Source organism: Phodopus roborovskii, unplaced genomic scaffold, assembly GCF_943737965.1.
Source record: "Phodopus roborovskii unplaced genomic scaffold, PHOROB, whole genome shotgun sequence".
NCBI lineage: Eukaryota > Metazoa > Chordata > Mammalia > Rodentia > Cricetidae > Phodopus > Phodopus roborovskii.
The window spans coordinates 8,922,949-8,948,706 of NW_026126611.1; the positions used below are offsets into that span (position 1 = coordinate 8,922,949).

Genomic DNA, 25,758 nt, shown 5'->3' on the forward strand with positions numbered 1-25,758 from the left:
CAGGCTTCCTTCCCAGCAGAGTTTGAAGCTGAGGCCATTCCAACTCTTTTATGCTGAGTTCACTTTTTAAACATGTCTTTAACTGAAATATAATCTTAACAGTTGCTCTTCGCCCTTTCCTTCATCCTGTCCGTCCCCATTACTCTTCTTCAAACCCTTCCATGGCCCCTCACTCTCAAGTTGATAGCTTCTTTTTCTCTGGATATTATTGTTCTGTGTGTGTGTGTGTGTGTGTGTGTATGTGTGTGTGTGTGTGTGTGTGTGTTGTGCATGCGCACACATGCACACAATCTGCTGAAACCATTTTTGTTGATAGCACAAGCGTCAGTCTCAAGACTGACCAGTGCACTCTGTATTGGACAATGAGAAGGCCCAACCCTGGGAGAGGCTAGTTCTCTTGGCTGACTTTCTAGAATGTCCTACAACTCTTGGGATTACAATACATATGAATGATTGCAACCATGTCAGTGAAGCTCTACCTAAGTCTCATCCTGGAAGGGACTCTGGAGCAAGAACTGTAAGCACCACGGCTTTGAGCAGTAGGTTTTGTAGCTCCCACAGTCCGGCGATGATTAAATTGCTGCTGAACTTCCAGTTGAGACACTGGAAAAGAGGCAGGAATAAGACCACCTGGGCAAAAGGCAGGAAGAGGACCAGATATCTGAAATGAGTCTTTATATACCCAAGTGTCAACATACTTCTAGGAGCCCATTGCCCGAACGCACTATAACTTGATCTTGTACAATGTCGATACTTTTTACTCTTGGCCGAAAGAATTGTTTAAAACATAGAGGTGGAGGGGGAAAAAATCCATTTTAAATTATCTATCAGGGAGACCAGCATTTCTTTGGGTCAATCGTCCTACAAAATCATGTTCCTCCCTCTGGGAAATTCACATTTAAGATAGAACTATTCAAAATTTGACATTAAACTTACACTCTCCCTAAAGAGAAGGCTAGTAGAGTAGCTGCTGGTGACTGATCCTGTCTTTCCAGAGGACTGAAGCATAGCTGGTGGTCCTGTTATTCCGAATACATCTTTTTTTTTTTTTTTTTTTTTTTTTTTTTTTATTGGCTGAAGTTAATCAGACAGGACTTCATAAGATCTTGGCCCGCCAGTCAAAGCAGAAAGTACAGGAGGTGTTGTCAGCAGGCACCTGTGTGTCTGTTTTTAAAACATCACGGCCAGGCAGGACACCGGGGACCAGGGGGCGGGCACAATGGGCACATAACTCAACTGTGACCTGTTTTCACTGTCACAGATCTGAAAGGCCTTCCAAAATACCTCTTCTCTGGGATTTTGGAAAACTAGTACCAACTTTCCTATGATACTTCTCAGGCTCCATTGTCTAGGATATGCATAGTTTTTTTTTTTGTTTGTTTGTTTGTTTGTTTTTGCCCATTGTCTCATCCCTGTATGCTCTAGAGTGCTGGAAATAATACAATGGGGGAAACACAGAATGCAACACCAGCTTAGTGCATTGACTTCTCTAGCACTAAATCACCTCTGGGGCCTCCCTTAATTCTTCCAAATGATGATTCTAGGCAATTTTCATTTAAAGTATGAGCTCTGTATACCACTAAACTGGGCAGTGGTGGCACACGCCTTTAATCCCAGCACTCTGGAGGCAGAAGCAGGCAGATCTCTGTGAGTTCGAGGACAGCCTGGCCTGCAGAGCTAGTTTTAGGACAGCCAGGATTGTTTCACGGAGAAATACTGTCTCAAAAAAAAATTATTATTATTTTCCTGTATAGATGTCCTTTGCTGTGGGATGACAGTTCTAATGATACTTGCACATTTCTCTCCTATTTTTAAAAAGTGTTTGCTTTCATGCTGCCTCCTAATGGATCTTTGTCAACAGAAGGTGCCTTTAAATTCTAATAATGCAAATCCTGAGAGTCAGGTAGAATAATAACAAACTGTACTGTACCTGTGATGACAAAGGGGAAATGAATACATTCATCCTGGAAGACAGGTCCTAGCCAGCCTGGTGAGTGACACCAGCGTCCTGTAGTACAAGTACACAGTGCTTTCTACAGCTGGTATTTTCACACTTGATGATTTAAAGATAAAATAACCTTTGTTTGAATCCCCTGTCCTTTTCTAAACCCCAGATCAAACAGCCCTCACGGTTTGGCAGGCTCACTTAGAAAGCACTAGGATTAAAAGTAAACGTCCTAGCTTGTCTAAATGAATGGTGAAAACAGAATATTTCAATAGATGTTCATTTGCTTTCTTATTTGCTACCAGAACATTCATAGCTGTTGTAAGAAATATGTCTTGGGGGGGGGGGTGCTGCTTTGGGTTGCCCCTCTTCTCCTCCATCTATTAAGGCAACGGGGGTGTAATTCATTGTTGGGCCCGAAGGAGCTTCTCTGGGGGCAGCACACTATAGAGGGAGGCCAGGGATGAGTGAGCAGGGCACATGGAAGAGCAGCAGGGCAGGATGGTTGGAAGTGCCTTCCTCATCACAAATATGTGTCTTCAATATTTAGTTGTTGTGGCAGGAAAACGCCAACAAATACATGAACTGTAAACCATCTGGCTTGAAATATGTTCAAATATGAATGTTCATCTTGAAAAAAAAATGAAATCTATGGAATTCTGGCATCCACTTTGACTTTTGAAAGATTCACAGCCTGGGTGTGCAAAGGAGGGATTTCTAGACCAGTCTTCTTCAACTTTACATTTTCCCGAACTCAGAAGTCCAATCATTCAGCTGCCTAGGCAGACTTGCCTTCCATTCTGAAACTTTAATGAAAGCCGCTGGCTGCCAGAAATTTCCTGTCACTGTGTCTGTGTGGGGATTTGTAGGGAGCCCTCTCATGTGTTAAGCAGAGAAACAAATGTGCTTCTGTATGTATTATTTAACACTAAGTGGTGTCTGATGTGTCCTGGGCATGGCAAGATGAAAGAGGTGAGTCCTACCCTTAACCAGATTTCTCAGCCAAGTGGTTCAAACCGAGACGCTTAGTTTAGAGCAAGAAATGATAGATTAGTAACTCTGTAGTCCTGCGTGCTGGCAACTTCGGGAAACTTCACAGCAGGTCTCTCCCAAGCAACTTCAAGAATGGCTTTAGAGACAAAACTTTGCAAATGTGCAAAGATGAAGATGAGAACTCGGGGCCCCACTAAAGCTGAAATGCTCTGCCCCCCTCCAAAAAAAAAAAAAACCCAGAGAGGCTTTCAGTAGGCCCCAGGTGTGATCGCTGACCAACCAGGATGCTTCAGTTTGAAGCTTTAGTTCTTGCGCAGGCGCCTGCCACCTCTCCATCTGTACTGCCAGAAAGCCAGACCGCACACCAGTGCGGTGATCTCAGCACACCGTTCCATTTAGAATTGTGACCATGGGATGAAGGAAAGAGTTAGGACACGGGTGAAGGAAGGAACCTTGCACTTAGAACGGTGAACTAAACTGGTGACACAAGCCACTTAAAAATTATAGTAAGAGAATTTCGTGCTTTCTGAGATTAAAATGCAACACACCCAATTTGGCAAACGTTGGGTTATTATGCGTTAATTACTCTTTATTTTAAAAACAATGACATGTTAGTACATACCCTTGTAAAACATCTTCCTCTAGCCTACTTTTCTTTTCCTTTGGAAGCAGAATTTATCCAAAACATGATTTATGCAAAACAATTTCATAATTTCCACCAATAAATGCTCCTTGAAATAAATGTGTAAGGATCGGGGATTGAATATGTTTGCTTTTTTATTTTTTTTTAAGTTTTCCATTTCTTTACATCTCAATATTTAGATGCTGACATGCGCATTGAGAACAAGGCTAGAAGATGTTTAACTCTTAGAAGACCACCTGGCAATGCTATTTTTTAGGCTGTATCTGTGGGGAATCTGGATTTTAGCACGCGGCAAGAACTACCAGGTGATCAGTTCTGCCCTTGAGGATCAAAGAGCTTCTTTGTTCTTGTTACCTGACCAGCTAAATGACTGAAAAGAGCTAAAACACAATGGATTAAATTAATCCTGGGGGCATAGCATGGCTAATACAGAGCTTGCATTCAGATATAAAAGCAATTAATCTACCTTTGTAAACACTGCATCTTCCATTTTAGAAGAACTGTCAGGGCTGCTTGGTCAATAGAACGCTTGTCTAGTGCCAACAAGGCCCAGCGTTCAAAGCCTAGTGCAGCGTAAACTGAATAATGAACATCCAGGACTCTTCAACTCAACCTTTCATTTGTGGCCTTTAGGAAACATTTGAGATCCAAAGCTTATATGACAAGATATATACATATATACTTACATACATACCAGCTGTGTTCCAACCATCAATGTTATTATGTATCTTAACTGTAATATTGTATAAAGAGCACAGAAGGCTAAAAATCTCCAACTCTTGTATTCACTGAATCTGAAACTGAAGATAATATAAAATCTTGTATGTATTCCTTCTGAATTAGCATTCACAGTCTAACTGAGTAAGGTCTCTAAAATATGTAAATCCTAAACATTCCAAAAATAACAAACCATTTAATCATGGAAGATTATTGGCTTAAAGATGCATATGAAGATCTTATAGGGTTTTAAGGTTTTTTTTTTTTTTTAGAGTTTGTTGTTGTTTGTATATGTGTTTGCCTCTGCGTGTTTATGCATCATGTCCAGACAAGAACCTAAACAGACCAGAAGATATTTCAGATCCCCTGAAACTGGAGTTACAGGTGGTGATGAGTCACCATGTAGGTGCTTGGAATTTAACCTAGACCTTTTACAAGAATAGTAAGTGCCCTTAACCACAAAGCCATCTCTCCAGCCCTAAGATGCTACAATCTTTACACTCACTTTGCTCATTATTGAAGAAGCAACTGAAGATCCTAACTTACATTCTGATGTCACGCAAATGGCACCCAAAACACCAATGCCTCTATGTATCTCTACACATGCATGTGCATACACACACACACACACACACACACACACACACAACACACACACAAATTCTTTTAAAATTTCAACTTTTTTTCTGAGAAGTGAATTTGATAATTGTTTTACTGACACATCCAAAAAAGCAAAAGAAAGAGATAGATTTCTATTTACAATCCCCCAATATGAGGGGGCCACCTGGGGGAACAGGCAGCAAAGCATATGTTCAGAAGGCAAAAGGAGCAAGGAATAAAATATAGGCCAGGACCTTTACTGCAGATTTCACACAGGGCAAGGCCCCTCGAACAGCTACGCCAGGCTAAGATCTGATGGTCTGAACAGTTTCATCAGGCCCTGGGTCATGGGATGGTTCTGGCTGTATACCTGGTTCTGGGCTGACTTAGTACAGAGAAATTGTTCTGGTATATGAGAAATTAATGGCAGAGATGTCTGGGTTTACACATGAAGAAATATTAACAGGCAAGGTGTTAATGTTCAGTACAAAGTTGCTAGTTCTACTACCTATTAGGAATTAGCTAACTATTCTAACATGACAAGCTCTCTCCTTCACCACAAGTCTATATAAAAAATCTATGTTTACACTGTAAATAGTTATAAATATAGAGGCTAGGATTTTGCCTCATCATTCCATAATAGAGAAGGAAAGAGAGAGAAAGCACAAAGTGGAACTGAGTGTGTCCTTTTAGCAACTTGACATTGGCCTATTGACTTATGGAATTTATTCAGTCACTGATCACTGGCTTTCTCGATACCTTCGTGGAGGCCTTGCCTTTCAACTCTGTGTCACTGAAAATCCAAGTTCCAAAGAGTATGGGGGAGGGACATTAACACTACAGCAAACCTCACTATTTCAAAACATTACAAAGTGTATAATAAAATAGTGAATAACACAGCAGAAGTATTTATTTAGTTTTCAATTATTATATTGGAGAAACAGCATGCCTGATCACAACTAACCATTTATTTGCTTGTAATTGATCAGTTAAATGGCTTCCTATAACTTAAATATGCCTAATTTGTAGGAATGTTGTTTGTATCTCTGTAGTGGTGTTCTGATACTCGAATCCATGTATTAGTATTTCATGTGGTGATGGTTGAAAATAAAAATGCTAAAAAAGAGAACTGGAGTCATCTCGATATTCCTTCAGTGACTTCCTTCATTGGCCTTCTCCCTACAGTTGTGTGCAATGCTTGTCATTTCCTCTTAGAGTCAGTGTGTGAGTTAACTGGACAATAAATACACAAAAGTTCTTAACTAATTGCCTAAGCAAATGCAAGTCAACAGAGGTCCACAGCTATTACTCTTACTAGGTTTTGAATTTTCAAAATTTTCGTTCAACACAATTGAACATATGGACCCTATGAAAACACACACGGGCAATTCTTCAAATGATTCAAAGATCCCATTTAAGTACTTAAAAGATTTTTTGATTTAATTTTCATTTATCTGTATGTGTGTTTTACCCGAGTGTATGTGTGTGTACCACTTGTATGCCTGATGCCCTGAGAAGCCAGAAGAGGGTGTCTGATCCCCTAGAAACGGAGTTACAGATAACTGTGAGCCACCATAGGGGCACTGGGAATTGAACCTGGGTCCTCTGGAAGAGCAGCAACTGCTCTTGACTGTTAGGCCATCTCTCCAGCTCCCTACCTAAAAAATTTTCAATGAAAATGTCTAGGCCAGAACTAGCCAGAAAACTATACCACTAAGAAACCTTTGTCTTAAGATCACAGTCACCTTATTTAATAACCAAGCCTTACATAAAAGTCAGAGAGTGACAGGCTTTACTTGGTGGTATTGTTTTTCTTCATCCTTGGCTGTCAGCAATGAAACACGATCCATGAAATTCAGCAAACCCACGTGGAGTTTATTGGAGGGGTAGTGTTGGCTAACTGAGGAACAGAGATGGAAGAGAGAGAAGGGGAAGGAGGAAGAAGAAGGGGAAGCAGAGGAAGAGGAGAATAAGGGACGATCAGGCAGGAGGCGCTCACTTAAAAAGGGAAGCTTGCACATGCGTACAGAGTCCTTACACAGTCATGCAACACAGGGCCCTCTGAGCTGTCTAAGTATCCACCTGAATGCCGATGTGCATACCCTGCCAGTTGCCAGGGGGCAGGGTCAGCATAACGCCCTTGGCTCATCGGTGAGAATCACATGTGCATATACTCACACTTACATACATGTGCACACGCACGCACACAAGCACACAAAAAGGAGTGTACTCTATGCTCTCATCAACACCTATTATTTTCCTTTTTGGTTTTTTCGAGACAGGGTTTCTCTGTGTAGCTTTGGAACCTGTCCTGGAACTCACTCTGTAGATCAGGCTGGCTTCAAACTCACAGAGAGCCTCCTGCCTCTGCCTTCCTAATGCTGGGATCAAAGGCATGCACCAGCACTCCCCGGCTATAATCACATTTCTTAAGCTTACAGGAGTTTTCCTATCTGGAAATTTCAGAATCTTTTTCACGATATTCTGAAAACTGGCTCAGTCCCTATTGACTTAACTCTCCTTCTCTAGCCTTCTACACAGGGCTTTTGGAAAGAGCGGGAGAGGAGAAAAGACTTAAGGAATATGGGGGAATGTTGGGTGGAAATTCTTTGCTATGCCCAGCAGCCTTCATAAATTAGATTACCTCTCAGCTTTGCACACAGACTTATTGCCATCCTGCTGTAATCATGGAGAAGATGAATGGGGCATGGGCACGAAGACAATTTAGGGAAACGAGTTCCTTTTCCTCTGAATGCTTTGAAGAAGGGAATCATTAGACAGAGACTTGTATTGACCCAGGTTATGAAGCATGTCAGCTTGGTGATGTGTTCTTGGCACTAAGTCCCTAATTACAAATTCCTTGAGAGCTGCTCCCAACAGGTGCTCCAAGACAGAAGGATGAGACAATCTGGAAGAGGGCCCCGTGTTAAGCACACAACACACACTCAGATACACAGGGAGGGAAAACGTGTCGGTGGGAAGCCAAGTACCATGACAGTGTGCTGGACAGTGAATGAGAGCGTGTCTGCCGCCGTGGTTGTGAGTATCATTCCTGTTTGTTGTCTTTGAGTGCCATTCATTCTTGGGGTGACATTTCTGAAACAGTTGAGGTCTGGAAACACAGCCCAGATAGGAGACTAAAAACCTGTTGGCAAACATTCATTGACCATAGCTAATTTATCCTTATAGGACCATGCAAAGTTGCTTTCCAGTTCAGTTCATTCTTAAGTGTTCAAGTCAAGTAGTTTGTTTTGCATGATGTAGAGGTGTATCTCTCTAGCAAATTAAGTTTTTGAATTAGCCTGTGGAGTTGTCATTTTTTTCTAGAGTGCTTTAGCGATGATGTCTGCCTCTTCTCACTATGGTAAATCCCTGCGGAGAGTCTGTGCTTGTCAGCAAACACTATGGAGTTGACCCCATGTTTAACAAAATTAGTCATTTCTTCTTATTTGTAATCACTGCTAAAAATCTAACCTGTAAGAAACAGATGTATGGAGCGACTCTGATGAATGCTGACAAGCTCTCCACTTCATTTGAAAAGACAAAGAACCCCAAGCCATCCGGAGTGGGGAATGGTGGAGAACTGCATTGACCATGTCTCCTTTCATCACATCCTAGCTCTCATGGCTGGCAGTAAATTTCTATCTATTTATTGACACGTTCTGTTGGTATGCTGAAGAGGAGGCTTACTTTTATACACGAGTTATTCTGGGTGTAAGTAGACTTCGTGACAATCTGCTATTGTTTCAGAAAAGAAAGTGTGTTCTAGTTCTCCAGGCTTCTGTGTTTTCACTGTCTCTCCTTTATGTCTCTAACTTACGGACAGTCTACATTGGCCTGGGCCCGAGCATCTGCAGTGTGTCTGAATTTTAACTGCATGCTAATCCTGTTACCTGTCTGTCGAAATTTCATTTCACTGGTGAGAGGAACAAGTATGGTAAGTCACTAAAATATTTTCAGTAAGCCCAGTTGTTGTTTCTTGCTCACATGAAAGCTGGAGAGACAGCCCGGCACTTATGAGTTATGCAAGCCTTAGGACCTGAGTTCAAATCCCAAGGATCCATGTAAAAACTCAGAGAGTATGAGTGTGTGTCTGCAACACCAAAACTGTTGTGAGGCAGAGGCAGAAGGATCACCTGGGACTAACTGTCCACCAACCTAACTCTAAGCTCAATAAGGGCCCTTATCTCAAGGGAATAAAGCAGCCAGTGATAGATAGGTCAACATAGTGTTCTCCAGCTTTGAACTAAACACATGGAGATGCATGTGCACACATACATATACACATGCACCCATACTCGATATGCATACCCCATGTTCACAACCATACATACTTCACACACACACACACACACAAGTGTGATTGGGAAACATGTACTTTCCTATGAAATTCCCAGTAATTTGTGTTTACACTATTTAAAACTGAAAGTCGGTGCATCCAATTTGACTCTGGCTTTTGCCTTGACACTGACTCACCATTCAACCCTTTCCCATATGGAGATGTAAGGGTTATGACGGTTTGAACCACAAGTATTTCTGACTGAAGGTAGATAAATAAAATATTGAGGCAGGCATTCCCTAGGAAACACCAGAGTTCCCAGCATAACCACAGTCATAGGACCCAGATTGAATCTGGTTATGTTAACTGATCAGTGCTAACACCTTTGCTAATTATATTTATTTCAAATGCTAATTACCTGCTTTCCTCTGTTAATGAAAGCAACATGCAGAAAAGTAAGATCGTCGGTCACCTTTCTCAGAAGGAACACCTCATTGTGGAATTATATTAGTCATAGATGTAGAGTGATTTTCTTTACATAATTAAAAATAGTGTACAGGTCACTCAAAACACATGGGTAGGGGTGGCAGTTATTGCTTCTGTGTTCTGTATTAACAAGCTGACTTGTTATGGCTACAAGGTTTATTTAAGAGCTTTGAGTTATAGCCAGAGATCTAAGAATTACAGCATTTGGATTGAACTGAAATTCAAGAAAAACAGCTAAAAATCTCTTGTTTTACCGTGATCAAGTGCCACTACATTTTAAGTCCTGTGTTCCCACCTAAAGCAACGTAGGGGTCCGTTGAGCCTGAATCTTAACCTCTTAGGTCTCTTAGCATGTTAGCAGCGCTATGTCCACGCCCCCAACTCATTTTTTTATTTTGATATTTCAGTGCTGCAGAGGACCATGGGGAAGGCAACTAGACAAAAACCTCAAGTTCCACAAACTCATTGCCTATGGGATAGCTGTCAGTGCAGGTAAGAGCTTACTAATTGTCTAATGGGTTTGGGACTGTCTAATGTCTCCCTAGGTCTTGTTTTAATCTCTCCCAATCTTGCCTCTAGATTAAAACAAACCAAAAAAAAAAAAAAAAAAAAAAAAAAACTTTCACCCTTTATCTGACCAAATGAAACTTCGACTTTATTCTAATCTATACTCAAATGAGTTTTTCTATAATAACGCCTCAATTATCAAAGGAACGTTAGTGAGATTTCCTTTTGTTTGAGAATAAGTGGCTTGTTTGTAATGCAAGGATAGACACCTTTTTAAATGGGCATTTTGCTGTTCGTATAATCCAGAACTAAAATCGACTTCTATCCAGAATCTCACTCATACAACGGGAAATTGGCTACTGCCATGTAACAAATGTTAGATACAGATAGGGTAGTGTTTGCCTTTGAGTGGTGAAGACCCCTTACTCTTAGCTCTGACAGTAGAGGCAGAAAAAGAGGGGAGGAGGAAAAAATGAAGGCCATGTGAACTATGCTATGAATAGTATTGAGTTAATGAACATAAAAGGATCATGAAAATACAGGGTGTACGGTCGTATGTTACTGTTTCACTTTTCATTTAAGTAGAAATTAGTATCTATGTTAGACACCCATGAGGAATTAAAAATGAAAGGGGAGGCAGTAATCAAGTGACTTGTGGTTTTGCTGGGAAACAAAGACATTGGAATAAATGGCCATCGGAACGATAAAGAGTTATGATTCAGAACTCTGTCTCTCAAACTAATTTAACTATAAAATGTTTTCCTCATTTGTTTTTATTCTCTCATGCATAAAAAAAAATAGCAGAGTAGAAGGAACACTCAAAACAAATGTGAATTTAATTAAGCAACAAGACATGACAGACGGTGCCCGAGTGCCAATTAACACAACTTTGGGTGTGCAGTGAGACATGTGGAGAGGATTCTCCCCATTGATTGTCTTAAACGCCAGATCAACCCAACTCAAGATCTGCTTTCCAGAGGCTCTTTGTGGTTTGTGAGGAAATTAGTGGAAGAAAATATCAAGAAATAGCTAGTAGTTAGAGGGTTAGGGACAAGGCTGGTGTCTCAAGGCCTGCAACACTGCAGAATTCACCTGTGTACTTAAGAGCCCTTGAAGATGAGTGACAATGCCAGTAAATAGACACCAGTGTGGAAGTAGAAGTCATATCCACACATTGGAACTATCCAAAATCAGAATAAGTTTCCCCCAGAGGGCACCAAGCTCCCCACAGTGGGTGGCTTCCAGGCACAGGCCAGGAGTCTGGAAGGAACTCTAGGAATCTTCAAAATTCCTTATTTTTGCTTTAAGAGAGATTGGACACAGTGAAGAGGCAAGAGGGATCTTGTTTCTATGCATAGCTTAAAGACTTAAGAAAGTTGTAAGAATATAAAGGGGGTCAACATCAAAATTCATCAGCAAAGGACATAAAGGCTACATGAAAACATGAGTTGGAATGGCTTTCTTCTTAAACCTTTGTACTCACATGTCAATAGTATAAATGCATAGGCAGTATACACCGATTGTGTTTATAAGCATTTGAAACCCCTGTGATCAGCGCTGTTCCAGGCTGGTGTGGAATTTAGTGTTTGCCCAGGATCAAGCAACCAACTGCTTTTTCCTGGCCCCTCTGTAGCTGGCTGTGTGAGCTCAGAGTTGGTCTCCAGAACTCTCTGGAATTCGGAGAGCAGCAATAGCATTATAATTTCTGTACCTCAGTGAGATATGTAGAGTAAACCTGCTCGGGAAACTGAAGGATACAAGGTCCTTCATTTACTTTTGCTGTAATTGCAAATAAATAAGGTCAAGTCCAAGCCCTGGAGCGTGGCAGATGGACTCCACAGCTGATTTGCCACACCCTCATGGCCTTTTTCCCTGGGGTACTCTCCAGAGTCCTGCATGCCTTTGCTCAGCTAAAATCCCCTTGCCTCCATGGTCCTCCCTGAGTAAGACACTACCATACCAAGGACCCACTGTCTGCCTATTCATCCTGGACGCCATACTCCACCTACGTGCCACACTCCCTACACAAGAGTAACAACAGTTCTGTGTCTGAGAGCATCTGAGGCATGGAGCATCTCTTGCATTTAAGCAGTTCTGGTCACTAACGTAACAAGACTGCACCTGATTTGATCTAACCGGGGTGAGTTGCATCTAGACCCATGCAAGGGAGGATGGAGGAGTTGGTAGGAAAAATTAAGAGACACGAATACCCCAGCTCTGGGCGGATGAAGCAGAGTTGGAGGATGAATGGATTCAGAACCATACTAATCATTCACGATTATAAATTCACACTCTGCTGCAAAGAGGAAAAAAAAAAAAAACCAGGATGTTCTTTCTCCCTCTTCCCCTCAAAAATCTCCAAAGGGCATTAGTATTCTTTCCAACCCACTTCTCTTGAACTCCTGCTGCTCTGCTCTGTTCCTGAATATCTCCTGGGGCTCACCCCAGCAGGGTCAGAGCTGTATCTCCAAGCAAAGTACCTTCATCCAGTATTCCATGGCAACCAGCTCCGCTGCTGTGGTTTCTAGCTCAACAAAGGCAGGATAGCGGAAAGAAAATTCTTTCCCTCATCCAGTCCTTGACAAAGCAATTACTGCATTTCACATTAAGTAAGAAATGTGGCTAGCAACTGTGCTTTTAGAGGGGAAAAAATGCTAAGCTCCCAGTTTCATAGCTATACTTTGCTTTTCTCATCTGTCCTTCTGCTCTATTCACGGGGGAGCAGCGGCAGTGTCCCTGAGCTTATTTTATTAGCCTCGCCCATTATGCTGCTTTTCAGATAGCCAACCGGCTTAATAGAGGTGTGTAACCTTGGAAGAAATGCATCCACAGAGAAGTGTGCATGCCAACCTCTAATTTCTCATCCGTTCCCCTAGAAGTTGAACTGCAGGCTCTAATTGGTCGGATCATTAAAGGATGTAATTAGAGACTGGTGGATGTAGGCTAGGGAGAGGAGGGAAGAGGTAAAACAATGCTATCTCTAATCAAGGGCATCATGGAAAAGGCAGTGGCAGGAGCTGTTTCTTCCTGTCTTCCTGCTTGCCTGTCTGTGATAAGCAGGGACCCTTCCAACCATGAATAAATCGTATTCAGGGACCTTAAGCCCACTGGTATAAAAATCATAGTTGCACAGCCTTTGCGTTCTTATTAATGTAGATCTTTCTGGATTCCCTGCTCCATGGCAGACCTTACAGACCCTTCCAATTGAAAAGCAGTACCTTGGAGCCTGGGTTTCCATCAACGGAGGTTGTAAATTGTGACCTACGCAGCTCTTTCCGCAAATTCTGCAGCTTGTGTCTGCCAGGTTTCAGGGGTGTAAAATTACCCTGAGTGCAACTCCTGATGAGTTGCTAAAATTAGTTCACAAACATCAATAAACAGAGCAGGGGCAGGTTGGGAAGAGAGGCTACAGAATAAAGGTACTGAGAAAATAATGATTTGGAGCTCCCAGGTTAGAGATGGCCCCAAAGGCACAAACACCTCCGGATCTGACCTCTAACAAATTGCCACCAACTAATTCACCACTGCCACTAGAAGGACTCAGAGAACCAACAAGGCTCCACTTGGAGTCCTGCCTCCTAGGTTTTAATGTGATTTACAAACACACAGCTCACAGCGTGCCAGAAATGGATCGGTTCTCTATCAGACCCAGCATTGGCAAGTCAGACAGATTGTGGCTTCAGAAGCATGAGGGAGATTCTCGCCTAGGTTTCCATGCCAGCCTTAATTAAGGGGTGACTAACTCCAGAGCCACTGTTACCTCTGACAGGCAGACAGAAGGGTATGAGAACTGACCCCATTCCAAGATTACCCTCAATTATATCGCTTTTGATCTTCAGGGGGAAAACTAAGATGGAAAAGAAGGATGTAAATGGCAGCATTGCCAAGATAGCTGGTATCTTGAAAAGTACTTGGGTAAGAAAACTCAAACTGCAGGAAGACTCATTAAGAGCCTAGTACATTTGAGTGGGTGACTGAAAGAGTGATCTTGAGCTCTCGCCGGTACACTGTAGGGTACACCATGGGGACTCCACAGGGGCACACAAGGAGCTCATTTTATGTCAGTGGTATTGGATTCTCCCATTTAAACCATTCACTGTGGAGTTCTGGAAACAAATTCACATGTGGATTTCACATCCATAGATCCTTTTTTAAGTGAAAAGCCTTTTCAGTAAGCTTCAGAGAAATATACAGGCATCACATGACAGAAGAGAGCTAAGATGCCATGTGAAAGTATGGCTACTTTTTGTCCAATCTATCCATTTGACAGTTGAGAAAATTGAGGTAGAGGTAAATTAGGTAATTGAAAAGCATCCATTTCAGTATTCTTTCTGATAGAGACTAACACCCAATCTCAATGACTGTGAAGGAGAAAGATCAGTCTACATTAGCATTGTAAACCCATTTCAGAAATAACTGTTGCCAGACCACAATGGTTTCATTGTCTGAAAGGGAACAGAGGCAATGCCTTTCCTGTTACCTTCAGGCCCCAGCAGTCCTGAGTTTAACCACTCATTGATACATTTCTAGTTTTCAGCCTAAATCAACTCTAAGGGGAAAATTAAATGTTTACACAATCAAAATGGGCTCCGGTGGTTTTTGTCCCGAGGGTCCCTGAGATAACTAAGGTATTAGAAATTTAATCTCCTTTGTAAAACCAAACCAAGATGGAGAAGGCAGAAGCAAAGAAACATTTTAATATAGAAACTTTAAAGTACATGAAAAATATGTGCAATATACTTCTAGCATAGTCCCTTAGAGGTCATCTCTTGAGAGGTGTCTTGGGTTTCTTTGTCTACTTCATTCATGTCTTCAGCTCAAATAGAAGACACATAGCAATAGATTTGAATCAGTAGCTACATGCCCTAAACACATACTTTAGTTTAATACTCAAGTGGAAACCAACCTAATAGGAAACAGATTGTGATCGACAACTCATTACAAGAGAGAGGAATATTAGAAAAATGGTTTCTTCCGGAAAGTCCCATAATACAACACGAAAATCAGTTTCCAATCCTGTGCAATGGGGATGCCCCCAGTACCTGTCTCCACAGAAGGAGAAGAAAGAAAGCAATGGGCAAAGAAGTGAGTGAAGAGAGGAATACAATGGAAGCAAACGCTTCGGATAACTGCGGTGATGACCTCAGACACCAGCCCTTAGCTTTAGACACAGGGTCCTAAAGCTTTGCCACACTTCAGCCCCCAAGTAAGACCATCAGAGTTTGATCTAAGTCCGCAGGAGGGACTATTCAGAATACATAGCGAAGTTAGTCAAAATAAAGAATAGAGCCTGTGTATGTCCAAAGACTGGCCTTGAGGTCACATCAGCAGGTTTTTTTTGCTCAACCTCCGCCATTGTCCTTTGAATATTAATCTGTAAAATGGGGCTTCATGCCTGCAAACCAAATCAGGTGACATGCCAGCAGCATTGTCGACAGCATCTGGTATGCAGTAAACATTCCGTAGAGGTTAGCTATGAGAAATACAACCTGACTTTAAAAATTATCTCCATTGTCAGAAGTTTAGAAACTGGGTGATCTGTGCTGAATTTAGCAAGCAGTTCCCATTTCACCTGCACCACGGTGGAGAAGGTTGGTGCTGGGTGAGCCTGTGTCTTCTTGCATTCCTGGGCTGAGCAAGAGACCCCTTTACAGACAGGGCCGCATACAGTGACAGAGTCTGGGTATTGGTAATTTCCATTCCTTTATGGAAACACCTGATACTGGTTATTTTATAAAGAAAATGGACTTGTTTATGACGTGGAAATACTAAACAATGTGGTATGACTTCTTTCAAATGGCCCGGGGCCATACTGCATCAGGGAAGAAAGAATTGTGTCCGAACCATACAGAGAGAGAAAGACCATTGTGACACCTGAAGCCAGAGCACAGGAAGGGCCAGTGATGGCCTCCCTTTGGGACCAGCTCTTAATGGTCTTGTCACTCCTTGACATTGCCATATCAGTATTACCATTTGAACCTTAGTGGGGACAAACTACATATAGACCATTACAGTATCTAAGGAGAAAATACATTGTCTATTGGATGTAAACCTCACTGAACTCATAATAAAGATGAGAGCTAAAGAAACACTGTCACATGCTTTCCTTTTCTTTGGGGAGCTGCACAAGTGTGCCTGACCTAACTTCCAACTTAAAGCCTGCCTAAAGAAAAGTACACCAGAAATACACAGCAGTAGATACACATCTCCAATCAGGGTATACTCAGTTGATTTCCTGACCCCTGTCTTTCCATAATCTCTATGTCATTTAGCAAGTAATTATGAAACATGCACGGATGCTAAGCAGTGTGTCAAGCTGAGGTTGCAAGGAAGGACAAGTCTCGGCGAGTCAAAGTCCTTTGGAGACATGCCAACATAAATAAACGTTCAGAACGGTACTTACTGAGAAGCTGTAAACAAAACATCCTGCATACGCCCATGCATGTACGCGTGTGTGCCCAACTGAAAAACCTGTATACAAAACAACTTTTGAGTTGAGTCTTAAAGCGTGACTAGAGAGAGCTTTGCCATTTGGAAAAGGAGCTGATTTTGACAGCAGGAGCTCAGGCAACAAACAGAAAAGAAAACTCTGCTAAATAGACGATGGCGCTTTCCAAATAGTTGCATGGCTATTACCACAGGTGCCGAAGTAGCAGCGGTATTCTGAGGAGTCTTGTGTGTGTGCATTCACACCCGTGCCCATGTGTTGGCCTGAAGTTGGCATTGGGTGGCTTCCTCAGTGGTTTTCCACCTTATTTTTTGAGACAGACACTCGCCATGAGCCTGGGTTCACCGTATTTCTTGGATAGAGTGGCTAGCCCAGCAGTTTCAAGTTTCAGCTTCTGCCTCCCCCAGCCATAAACCTGCACTGCTGTGCCTGGCTCTCCTTATACAGGTGCTAGGGTCAGACCTCAAGTCCTCGTGTTCACATGGCAAGCCCTTTGCCCATGGGGCTTTCTCCCCATCCCCAGGACTGCCAGCAGCTGCTTAGTTTTCATGTCCCTTCATTCTGCCCACCTCCAGTCACAGGAGACAACCACGGAGGATACTGTAGCACACCCACAAAGTGTGTAGACTTAGTAGCTGTCTCAGCTGCCTCCCGTTGCAGACCCAGAAATTATAAAAGTGGGAAAATAACTATCTCCTGCATAATGAATCCTGCATTCACACTTGAGTCTGATCACAAGGGTGTGTGTCAACTGGTCACCCACCTTCGTCTCCATGGAGATGATGCTGGCTGCTGGCTTCCCAACAGAGTTCCCAAGCTAGGAGAGAACAACATGGGTGCAGAATCTTCAAGCCAGACCGTACTTGAACTTGTCCTCTTTACCTAGAATATAAACATCATTAAGTCTTAGAATTAGACAGCACACTTTACCTAACCGCACAGATAGAATATGTTTGGTTCCACAAATACTGGCTCATTTAAATTCTGTGAGAATCGTGTGTGTGTGTGTGTGTGTGTGTGTGTGTGTGTGTGTGTGTGTGTGTGTAGATGTATAAGTGCATATATGTATGTACATATACACATATATGTTACAAACATGTTTTTCCCCACCGGCCTGGAAGAAATCCACAGCTTTTTATTTATTTATTTATTTTTTATGGAAACAAAAATAGAAATTCTTTTCCCCAGTAACTTGTCCTTAGACTTAAATTTTGAAATCAAAGCATGTTTTAAATATGTAAATTGGAATAATTTTGCAGCATTCATAATCAAGGGAACTTCCTTAGCAACTGACCAATTTAAACACCAGTGTATATAGTATCCAGAATCTTTTTGTGCTTTCCATCTTTACGTGGGTTGTTTTGTTGTTGTTGTTACTCTATTTCATCTACTTTTATTTTATTTATTTTTTGAGACAGGGTTCCTTTGTGTAACTTCGGCTGCCCTGGCATTCATTCCATAAACCAGGTTTACTTTAAAATTACAGAGATCCGCCTGCCTCTGCCTCCCGAGTGCTGGAATTAAAGGCGTGCGTCACCATGCCCAGCGACCATCTCCAGCTGCTCACACACACCATTGAATGGTTAGCAGCTTCTTGGAGCCGGTTTTTTGCCGCTTATGCTGTGCCAGGAAACCTCCCTTAAAGGAGCTGCGCAAGTCACTGCTTGTCTCCAGCCAAACAGAGCCCAACCGAGAAAAATGCTGCTGCCAAGAAGCCTTGCTTGTCTCTGTTCTCTTGTTTCTAAAACCCCCTTGTAAGCTTTTGTCCAGTTTTAAGTGAAAGTTCTCCGGTCCATGTTGGGCGCCATTTTGTTACGAGCAGTTTTTCCCCCGCTGGCCTCGTCCCTCAGCCGCCGCGCCAGCCCCAATATCTCACAGAGACGCTGTATTGGACATTATTCTGTTGGCCTGTTACTCGCATTTCTTACTGGCTAGCTCTGTCTTAAATATTAACCCGTTTCTATTAATCTAAGTGTTTCCTCGTGGCCTTATCTTACCCGAGAGAGGATCGGGACAGCTGTTCTCTTCATCCTCCCTCGTGAATCTCCCCGCTTCTACTTCTCCTTGTCTCTTAGTCCCGCCTACCTTGCTTTCCTATTGGCCAGCAGTGCTTTATTCATTAACCAATAAGAGAACCATATTTACAGAATGACACCTCCCATTACATATTAAAATATATGAAGAGAAGAACAGGAAATATGTCTGGGAAAAGTGCAAAAGAGACTATCTCCCTGGTATCAACCTATATGTCAAATAAACATATATTTCTGTGTGTGATGCATACTACTCTGGGAAAATTCTTTTTTACTTCTTCAGGAAGCTTTGTATTCCTATACCCATCAGTACTACCATTTTTCCTTAAGAATTGTATTGTCTCTGTAACTGTCTTCTTAGCGACCCTATTGTACTATGACGACATACCATAACCAAAAAAGCAAGTTGGGGAGGAAAGGGTCTGTCTCCATCACTGAAGGAAGTCAGTGCAGGACCTCAAATAGGACAAGAATCTTGAGTTAGGAGCTGATGCAGAGGCCGTGGAGAGATGCTGCTTACTGGCTTGCTACCAATGGCTTTGCTCAGCCTGCTTTCTTACATAACCCAGGACCACCATCCCAGAGGTGACTCTATTCACAATAGGGTAGGCCCTCTCACAGAAATCACTAATTAAGAAAATACCCTATTGGATCATAGCCCAATCTAATGGAGGCGTTTTCTCAACTGAGACTCCTCCTCTATGTCAAGTTGACATAAAACTAGCCAGTACAATTACCATGTCTCAATATCATGACTTAACGTTACTTCCAAAATGATTATGTATTTAAATCAAGGTGAATTGAGATCGCTTTATTTCTTAATATAATCAAAATATATGTTGTAAGCCATACTGCCACATGCCCTACTCCATCCAAGACACAGGGAAAGAAGTACAAATAAATCACTTTTCCTTACTGATTGCCTAAACCAGAACAGAGAAACTTAGGGTAGCAGCGTGGTGTTTTGGAAGAGCATAAAGGGATGAGTTTGACATAGCCTATATCTGATGTCTCTTCATCCTCAGTGATCCATATTGTCGCGCACTGGTTCAACATGGAGCGTTACCACCTGGGTCAGGCCAAGGATGCTGGCGGACTGCTGGCTGCACTTTCCAAACTTGGCGATGCCCCAAATGAGAGCTACCTCAATCCAGTCCGCACCTTGTATATGGTGAGTTCTTACATGTTTGGCAGGCTCGTTTCTGCAGAATCATTCCCATCCCTATACCAAGAGTAATAGATCTCAAAAGCTTTACATAAAAGAGCTAGATAAAAGAGGTTTGTGCCAAATGCTAATATCAATTTCACCTTTCCTTTTTAAAAGGTGGTTTGAACAAGGAGAAAACATACTCTGCTTTAATTTATACTGAAAGTATATACATGATATTTTAAGAATTCAAAAACCTGTTAAAGCAGTAATGTCATGAATTTTAAAAGCAGCTCCTGGTAAGATTTCCTTCCCTGATGTTAGATTCATAAAGTATACACCACCCAGATCCAGAATGATAGATTGGACACTTCATTTTCAACCAGCAGATTGTTTTCTAGATCTGTTCTGTGCACCTTTCATTCTGGCACGTGTGTGGACAGCTGGTTTGCCAAACAAACACTGACCAAAGAAGGTCATTTCTAAATGACAATCACATGGCTAGTGACTCCATTAATGATAAAATCTAAAGGCACAGAGTATCAGTGTCTCTGGGAAGAAAAAATAAAATCAGCCACAGCATCCTAGGATAAAAGGTAGAGGTAAAGACCTTCCTCTCTCCCTCAGCTCACCCTTTTATTGGTTCATACAAATATTTTTCTATGTACTACCATATTGGAACAAAGACCAGTTGTTTTTTTTTTTTTTAATCTAGAAAAAAAATAATTTATTTTCCAAGAAATGTTTCACATGCAATCACTAGGGGTCTCTCTGTCTGACATTACCTAAGCCCTCTCTACTCCTTCTCCTTTATGTGAGAACAGGATTTCAGATTCAAGTTAGGAAGAGATTCTTCCAAGTCAAGGCATTGATTCTGTTGTGAAGGCTTACATCATCAGGCCACTAATAAACCGAATTCCCTTTTCTTAACTGACAGCAATTAGAAGCACATATTTCATAGCTACAAATCAAAACTGCAGATGCCCTAAGCGTTCAGGAATGCCTTTAATGCCATTTTGTTGAATCTCGGAATTTATCTGGCCACCTGTTTGGGTCTACATTTTCCCCTACTAAGGCTTTACAAAATTCACTGCTCACCGGAGACTCAAGAATAAATCTCAACATCTTGAAGAGACCATGCAATAAATAGTATTTATTATAAACAACCTTTAAAGCAATTTAACAAGCTAATTAAGCTACTTCAAACACAGTTGTTTTGGAATTTTAGAAGCAATATACTATGTAAGTATTGGTTAGTCTCAGAAGCCTCTAATTTGGGTATGTGAAGGGATGATTACCAATAACTCAAAACACACATTGAAGCAATTCATAGGTGAGGCCGTGGAATTACTTTAGACTATTCATGGCAAATCTGTTGGTCCATAAATGTATCACAGGGAAACAAGAAGAAATCCACTTTAGTAGGGGAAAAAAAAAAAAGAATAATTTGAAATTAACACATCAAATGCTATAAACTGACTTCTAAAGTTCTGAGTGTCCGTACCCCCCAAAAAATATTTATAATGTTTTATGTATACCCTCTTTCCATTTTATTCCATGCTTCTATTCTGTGCAGAGAAGAAAGTAAACAATGGAGAAGTCCCTGTCCAAATTACTTCCAAATCTCAAAGCAGCCTAAATTAATGAGGTTTTACTGACAAAAGATATAGTGTGAGTTTATTGAGCTGGTAGTTGGCTCAGTGATAGGAACACTGGGCATGAATACTAATGACTAAGCAAGAATATGGGAGCTCACAATAAAAAGTAAATACACTGCAATTAATATCCTTAAAGGCTATTTAACTGTCCTTCGCACTCCTGGGTCAGAGTCCTGCCCTTTGGGAAGTACCCACCAGATAAGAATAGCTGCACCCTTATTGACCAGAGAGGATTTAGCAAGCCTTATTCCAAGGCCCCCTGAGGAAAAGTGAAGGAAATGCAAGTCATGGTCCTTCCAATTAAAAAGCTAGAGCAAGGCATACCCACCAGGGGAACTGAGCGTGCACTGGCTTTATTAGGAGTGCCCCTAAGGGACCTCTCCCCCCCCCAAAAAAAGTGTTTATTAATTTTAAGATGCAATTAAGCATGGCCAGCCACATCCTTAATCTTAAAAATTAAAATCTTCAAATTAGAGCTTGGTTCTGCAGCCATCGTTCTTCAAATGCTTTCTATGCTTTCTGGTAGCAACTCAGAATGGTAGCTTTGACGAGAAAATTAACTCATGCAAAGGGAAAATACGGACTTACTGGCCCAGTATCCTTATAGTTTGAGCAAAGCAAATATTCACGGTAAGACAGGGAAAGAGGAAAATTTTGCACAGCTGGTTTCTTGAAACGTACATGGACCTTGTTGTGGGGTCCTGTGCACTAGAGCAAAGCAATCTAAATTGCTCTTTGCTTAGGTGCCCTAGTACTGATCGTGATCAAATTGCAAAAAAAAAAAAAAAAAAAAAATCCAAGGTACTAACTAATTTGGTGGTACTTGCTTCTCCTAGAGCACAACCACCGAGCTACTAATGACAGTTTCGGGGACTACTGGTCTGGTGATCTCCCTGGCTTTGATCTTGATTATGACCTCTTCACGTGAGTTCATCAGACAGTCCTCTTACGAGCTGTTCTGGTATACACACCATGTTTTCATCGTCTTCTTCATCTGTCTGGTCATCCATGGAGGGGGGTAAGTCCGTGTTACCCTCAGGGTGCTCAGACCTGTGTCTCTATGTATACGCATCCCCCGACTATTGGGAAATCGTGACTAGAGCATCGGCGGACATGGCTGAGCAAGTATTTTGCCAAGTCCGTTGAGTGCCTGCTGAGAAATGGTATAGCTGGGTGGTGTGGCTGGTCTGCTCTTAGTTTCTTGAGAATGCCCCACACTTACTTCCACAACATCGCACCAGCTTCCAACCCCACCAACCATGAGTGAAGGGTCAATCTCCCTTGCATCCCGTCCAGCATTTCTCGTCAGTTGCTCCCTCAATCTTTGCCTTTCTGGCAGACTTAAGATGAAATCTCAGAGCAGTTTTACTTTGCATTTCTCTGATTGCTGAGGATGTTAAATGCTCTGGGATATTTCTCATCTGTTTTTAGCTCTTCTTTCTCGATCTCTCTGTTCCGATCCATAACCCATTTTTTTTTTTAAACTGAGTTGTTTGTTTAACTCTGGTTTTTTAATTCTTTGTACACTGTGGACATCAATCCCCTATATGATGTATAGATAGCAAACATTCACTCCCATTCTCTAGCTTTACTGTTACCTTTGTCAACTGTTGGCCTTAATTCTTGAGTGAGAGGAGACCTGTTCAGAAAGTCCTTTCTTACACTGATGTCCTGCAGGATTCTGCCGATGTTGCCTTATGACAGGTTCAGTGTCTTCAGATTTCACACTGAGGTCTTTGATCCACTGGGAGCTGATATTTGTGCAATGTCATACATATGTATCTAGTTTCATTCTTCTACATACAGACACCCAGTCCTCCCAGCATCCATCACTGGAGATGTTGTCTTTCCTCCAGTGTGCGTCTTTGGCAATTTTGTCAACTACAAGATGGCTGTAATTGTGTGTAGTTATGCTTGAGTCTTCTATTTTGTGTCAAAGATCTACATGTCTGTATTTGTGCCAGTACTATGCTCTTTTATTGCTGTGGCTTTTAATGTACCTTAAAATATGGTATGGGAACCCAGCATTGTTCATTTTGCTCAAGATTGCTTTGGCTAACTAGGGTCTTTTGTGGTCCCATATTAATTTTAGGCTTTTTTTTTTCCTGATTCTATGAATAATGCCATGGGAATTCTGATTAGAGTTGTGCCGAGTCTGTGATGTGAAAATGGTCTTTTTTCACAATATTAATTCTATTAGTCCATGAGCATGAGAAGCCTTTTCCATTTTCTATTGTCCTCTTCCATTTATTTCTTTAGAGATTTAAATTTTTCACTGTAGAGTTCTTTCACCTCTTTGGTTAAGTTTATTCCTAGACATTTTTGAGGCTACCATGAATAGAAATGTTTTTTATAGTCTCTCTTCAGCTTATTTGTTATTAGTATATAGGAAGGCTACTAATTTCTGTAAGTTGACTTAAGAAATCTCAGTGTGGTTCTGCTTTTAACATGGACAATCTTCCTTCAACCATCATAAGCCACATCCCTTGTTTTGACCCACAAGCGGACCCCAATGGTCAGTAAGTAACTTTCTGAAGCTGCTTTTGTGCACAAATGATATCTCACAAGGAGAATGCTGGAGGGAGTTATGAAAAGCTCACTGAAAGGCTTATTTGGGGATAAAGACATTTTTAATCTCACCTTGACATATTCTGCAGCTACTATTTGCATCAAAAGTGATTTGCAAATTCCATATAAAATGCCAAGTAGATGTAGGATTCTTGGAAGCCATTGAAGCTCACTAATTTACCTATTATGCAATGGTACAGACAGAGAAATTTTAAACTTTTTACTTTTTTAAATAACGTGTATGGAATAATCTAGAACTTCCTGTGGATAGCATGGGTGAAATGGATGAAGGTACCGAAAGTCATGGTGTCCACAATCTATCTCCCATTTATCATTCACACACCTTAGGTGACCATCATTTGTGCCCTGGGGATTTACAAATATTCTTGCTCTCCTGACTTGAAAGAGTGTCATCAAGCTTGGGTGACTTATAAGGAACAGAGTCGGAGGCTAATATGTCACTTCTAGGTGACAAGAGACTGTTCCCAAAAGCATTATTGTTCCTTCACAGCCCCTCCCCCCATGCCCTGTAATACCAAAGGAGACCACCACTTGTCTCTGGGATATGGACGTGTCTCAGTCTATGAGAACCCAGTTTCTCAAGAGAAAACGATGCATCTTCTTCACAACCACCTAGGAACTGAGCAGCTCCCAGACTCCATTACCTCAATGCCTGCTCCTTTACAAGTCAGGAAAAGTCATCCTGAGAGTTGATGCCAAAGCAATTTGCAAAGGTCAGTTAGCCATGCATCTGTAACAAATGCAATATAGTAGGATTACAGGACTCTTTATCCAGTGCTCCGTTCATTCGGGATTCTCTTTCTACTTTTAAATTTATCAATCCGGCCTCAAAGACACATTTCAAAGTGACCTGTTTTGACCTTGTCAAATGCTAAGCCCACCAGTGGTCACTGGGGGGAAAAAAACCATTATTCTGGGCACTTCTTTTGACTTATTCACTTGAAACTTCTAAGCACTCAGAAACAAGCTAAGAAGGGTAGAAGTTAAATCAATCTGCAAAAGGAACCAATCGTACAAAGTTAGCCAATTAGCCCAAATCAGCAATCAGAGCGAGATGAAACCTAATTAAATTCAACAATCTACAAAAGGATGTGTTCAAACAATTTCCTTCATTATGAATTCTCTAATATAGACACTTTCAATGTGACACAGGGTACCACAGAGGGGCACTGCTTTTCTGGGATCTTCAAAGTTATCCAAAGCGTTTTAAATGCCTATTTTTAAAGACACCGAGGGAAGTGAGTGACAGCCCAAGTTTCAAGAGATGGGAGTGTTTTTCTGGAACCCACTGCAGAGTATAAATTAGTGTAAAAGGCACCGCACAAAATCAGCTTGACATTTTTATGCTTTTTGTTTTGGTGTGGTGTGTGTGTGTGTATGTGTGTGTTTCTAAGTCGGATTGTTCGAGGCCAAACTCCAGAGAGTCTCCAGCTGCACAATGTCACCTTCTGCAGAGACCGCTATGCTGAATGGCAGGCAGCTGCCTTGTGTCCTGTACCTCAATTTTCTGGCAAAGAACCTTCGGTAAGAATGAACCCAGGAGCTTTTTAAAAAAAAAAAAAATAACTGTCCCCACAGTTAAAATAACGAGAGCTTTTATAGGCTTGAAAAAAGAACCGCCCATGTCACCACTACATGAAGCCAACTCTTCATTAAGTGGGCTAATGGAGAAATCGAGTTATGGATAATTTTAAAAGAGATTTACTGCCAAAA

General features: G+C 41.5%; 1 protein-coding gene across 1 annotated transcript in view; it reads left to right on the forward strand.

Annotated features, from left to right (window-relative positions):
• The first annotated feature begins 7,889 nt into the window (after positions 1 to 7,889).
• Nox3 (NADPH oxidase 3) overlaps positions 7,890 to 25,758 on the forward strand; it is a 57,583-nt gene continuing 39,714 nt past the window's right edge. The window contains exons 1-7 of the mRNA XM_051206033.1: positions 7,890 to 7,937; positions 8,517 to 8,612; positions 8,725 to 8,835; positions 10,071 to 10,155; positions 19,677 to 19,822; positions 22,293 to 22,474; positions 25,440 to 25,569. Coding sequence (XP_051061990.1) covers positions 7,890 to 7,937; positions 8,517 to 8,612; positions 8,725 to 8,835; positions 10,071 to 10,155; positions 19,677 to 19,822; positions 22,293 to 22,474; positions 25,440 to 25,569 — 798 coding nt within the window. The remainder of the gene's footprint in view (positions 7,938 to 8,516; positions 8,613 to 8,724; positions 8,836 to 10,070; positions 10,156 to 19,676; positions 19,823 to 22,292; positions 22,475 to 25,439; positions 25,570 to 25,758) is intronic.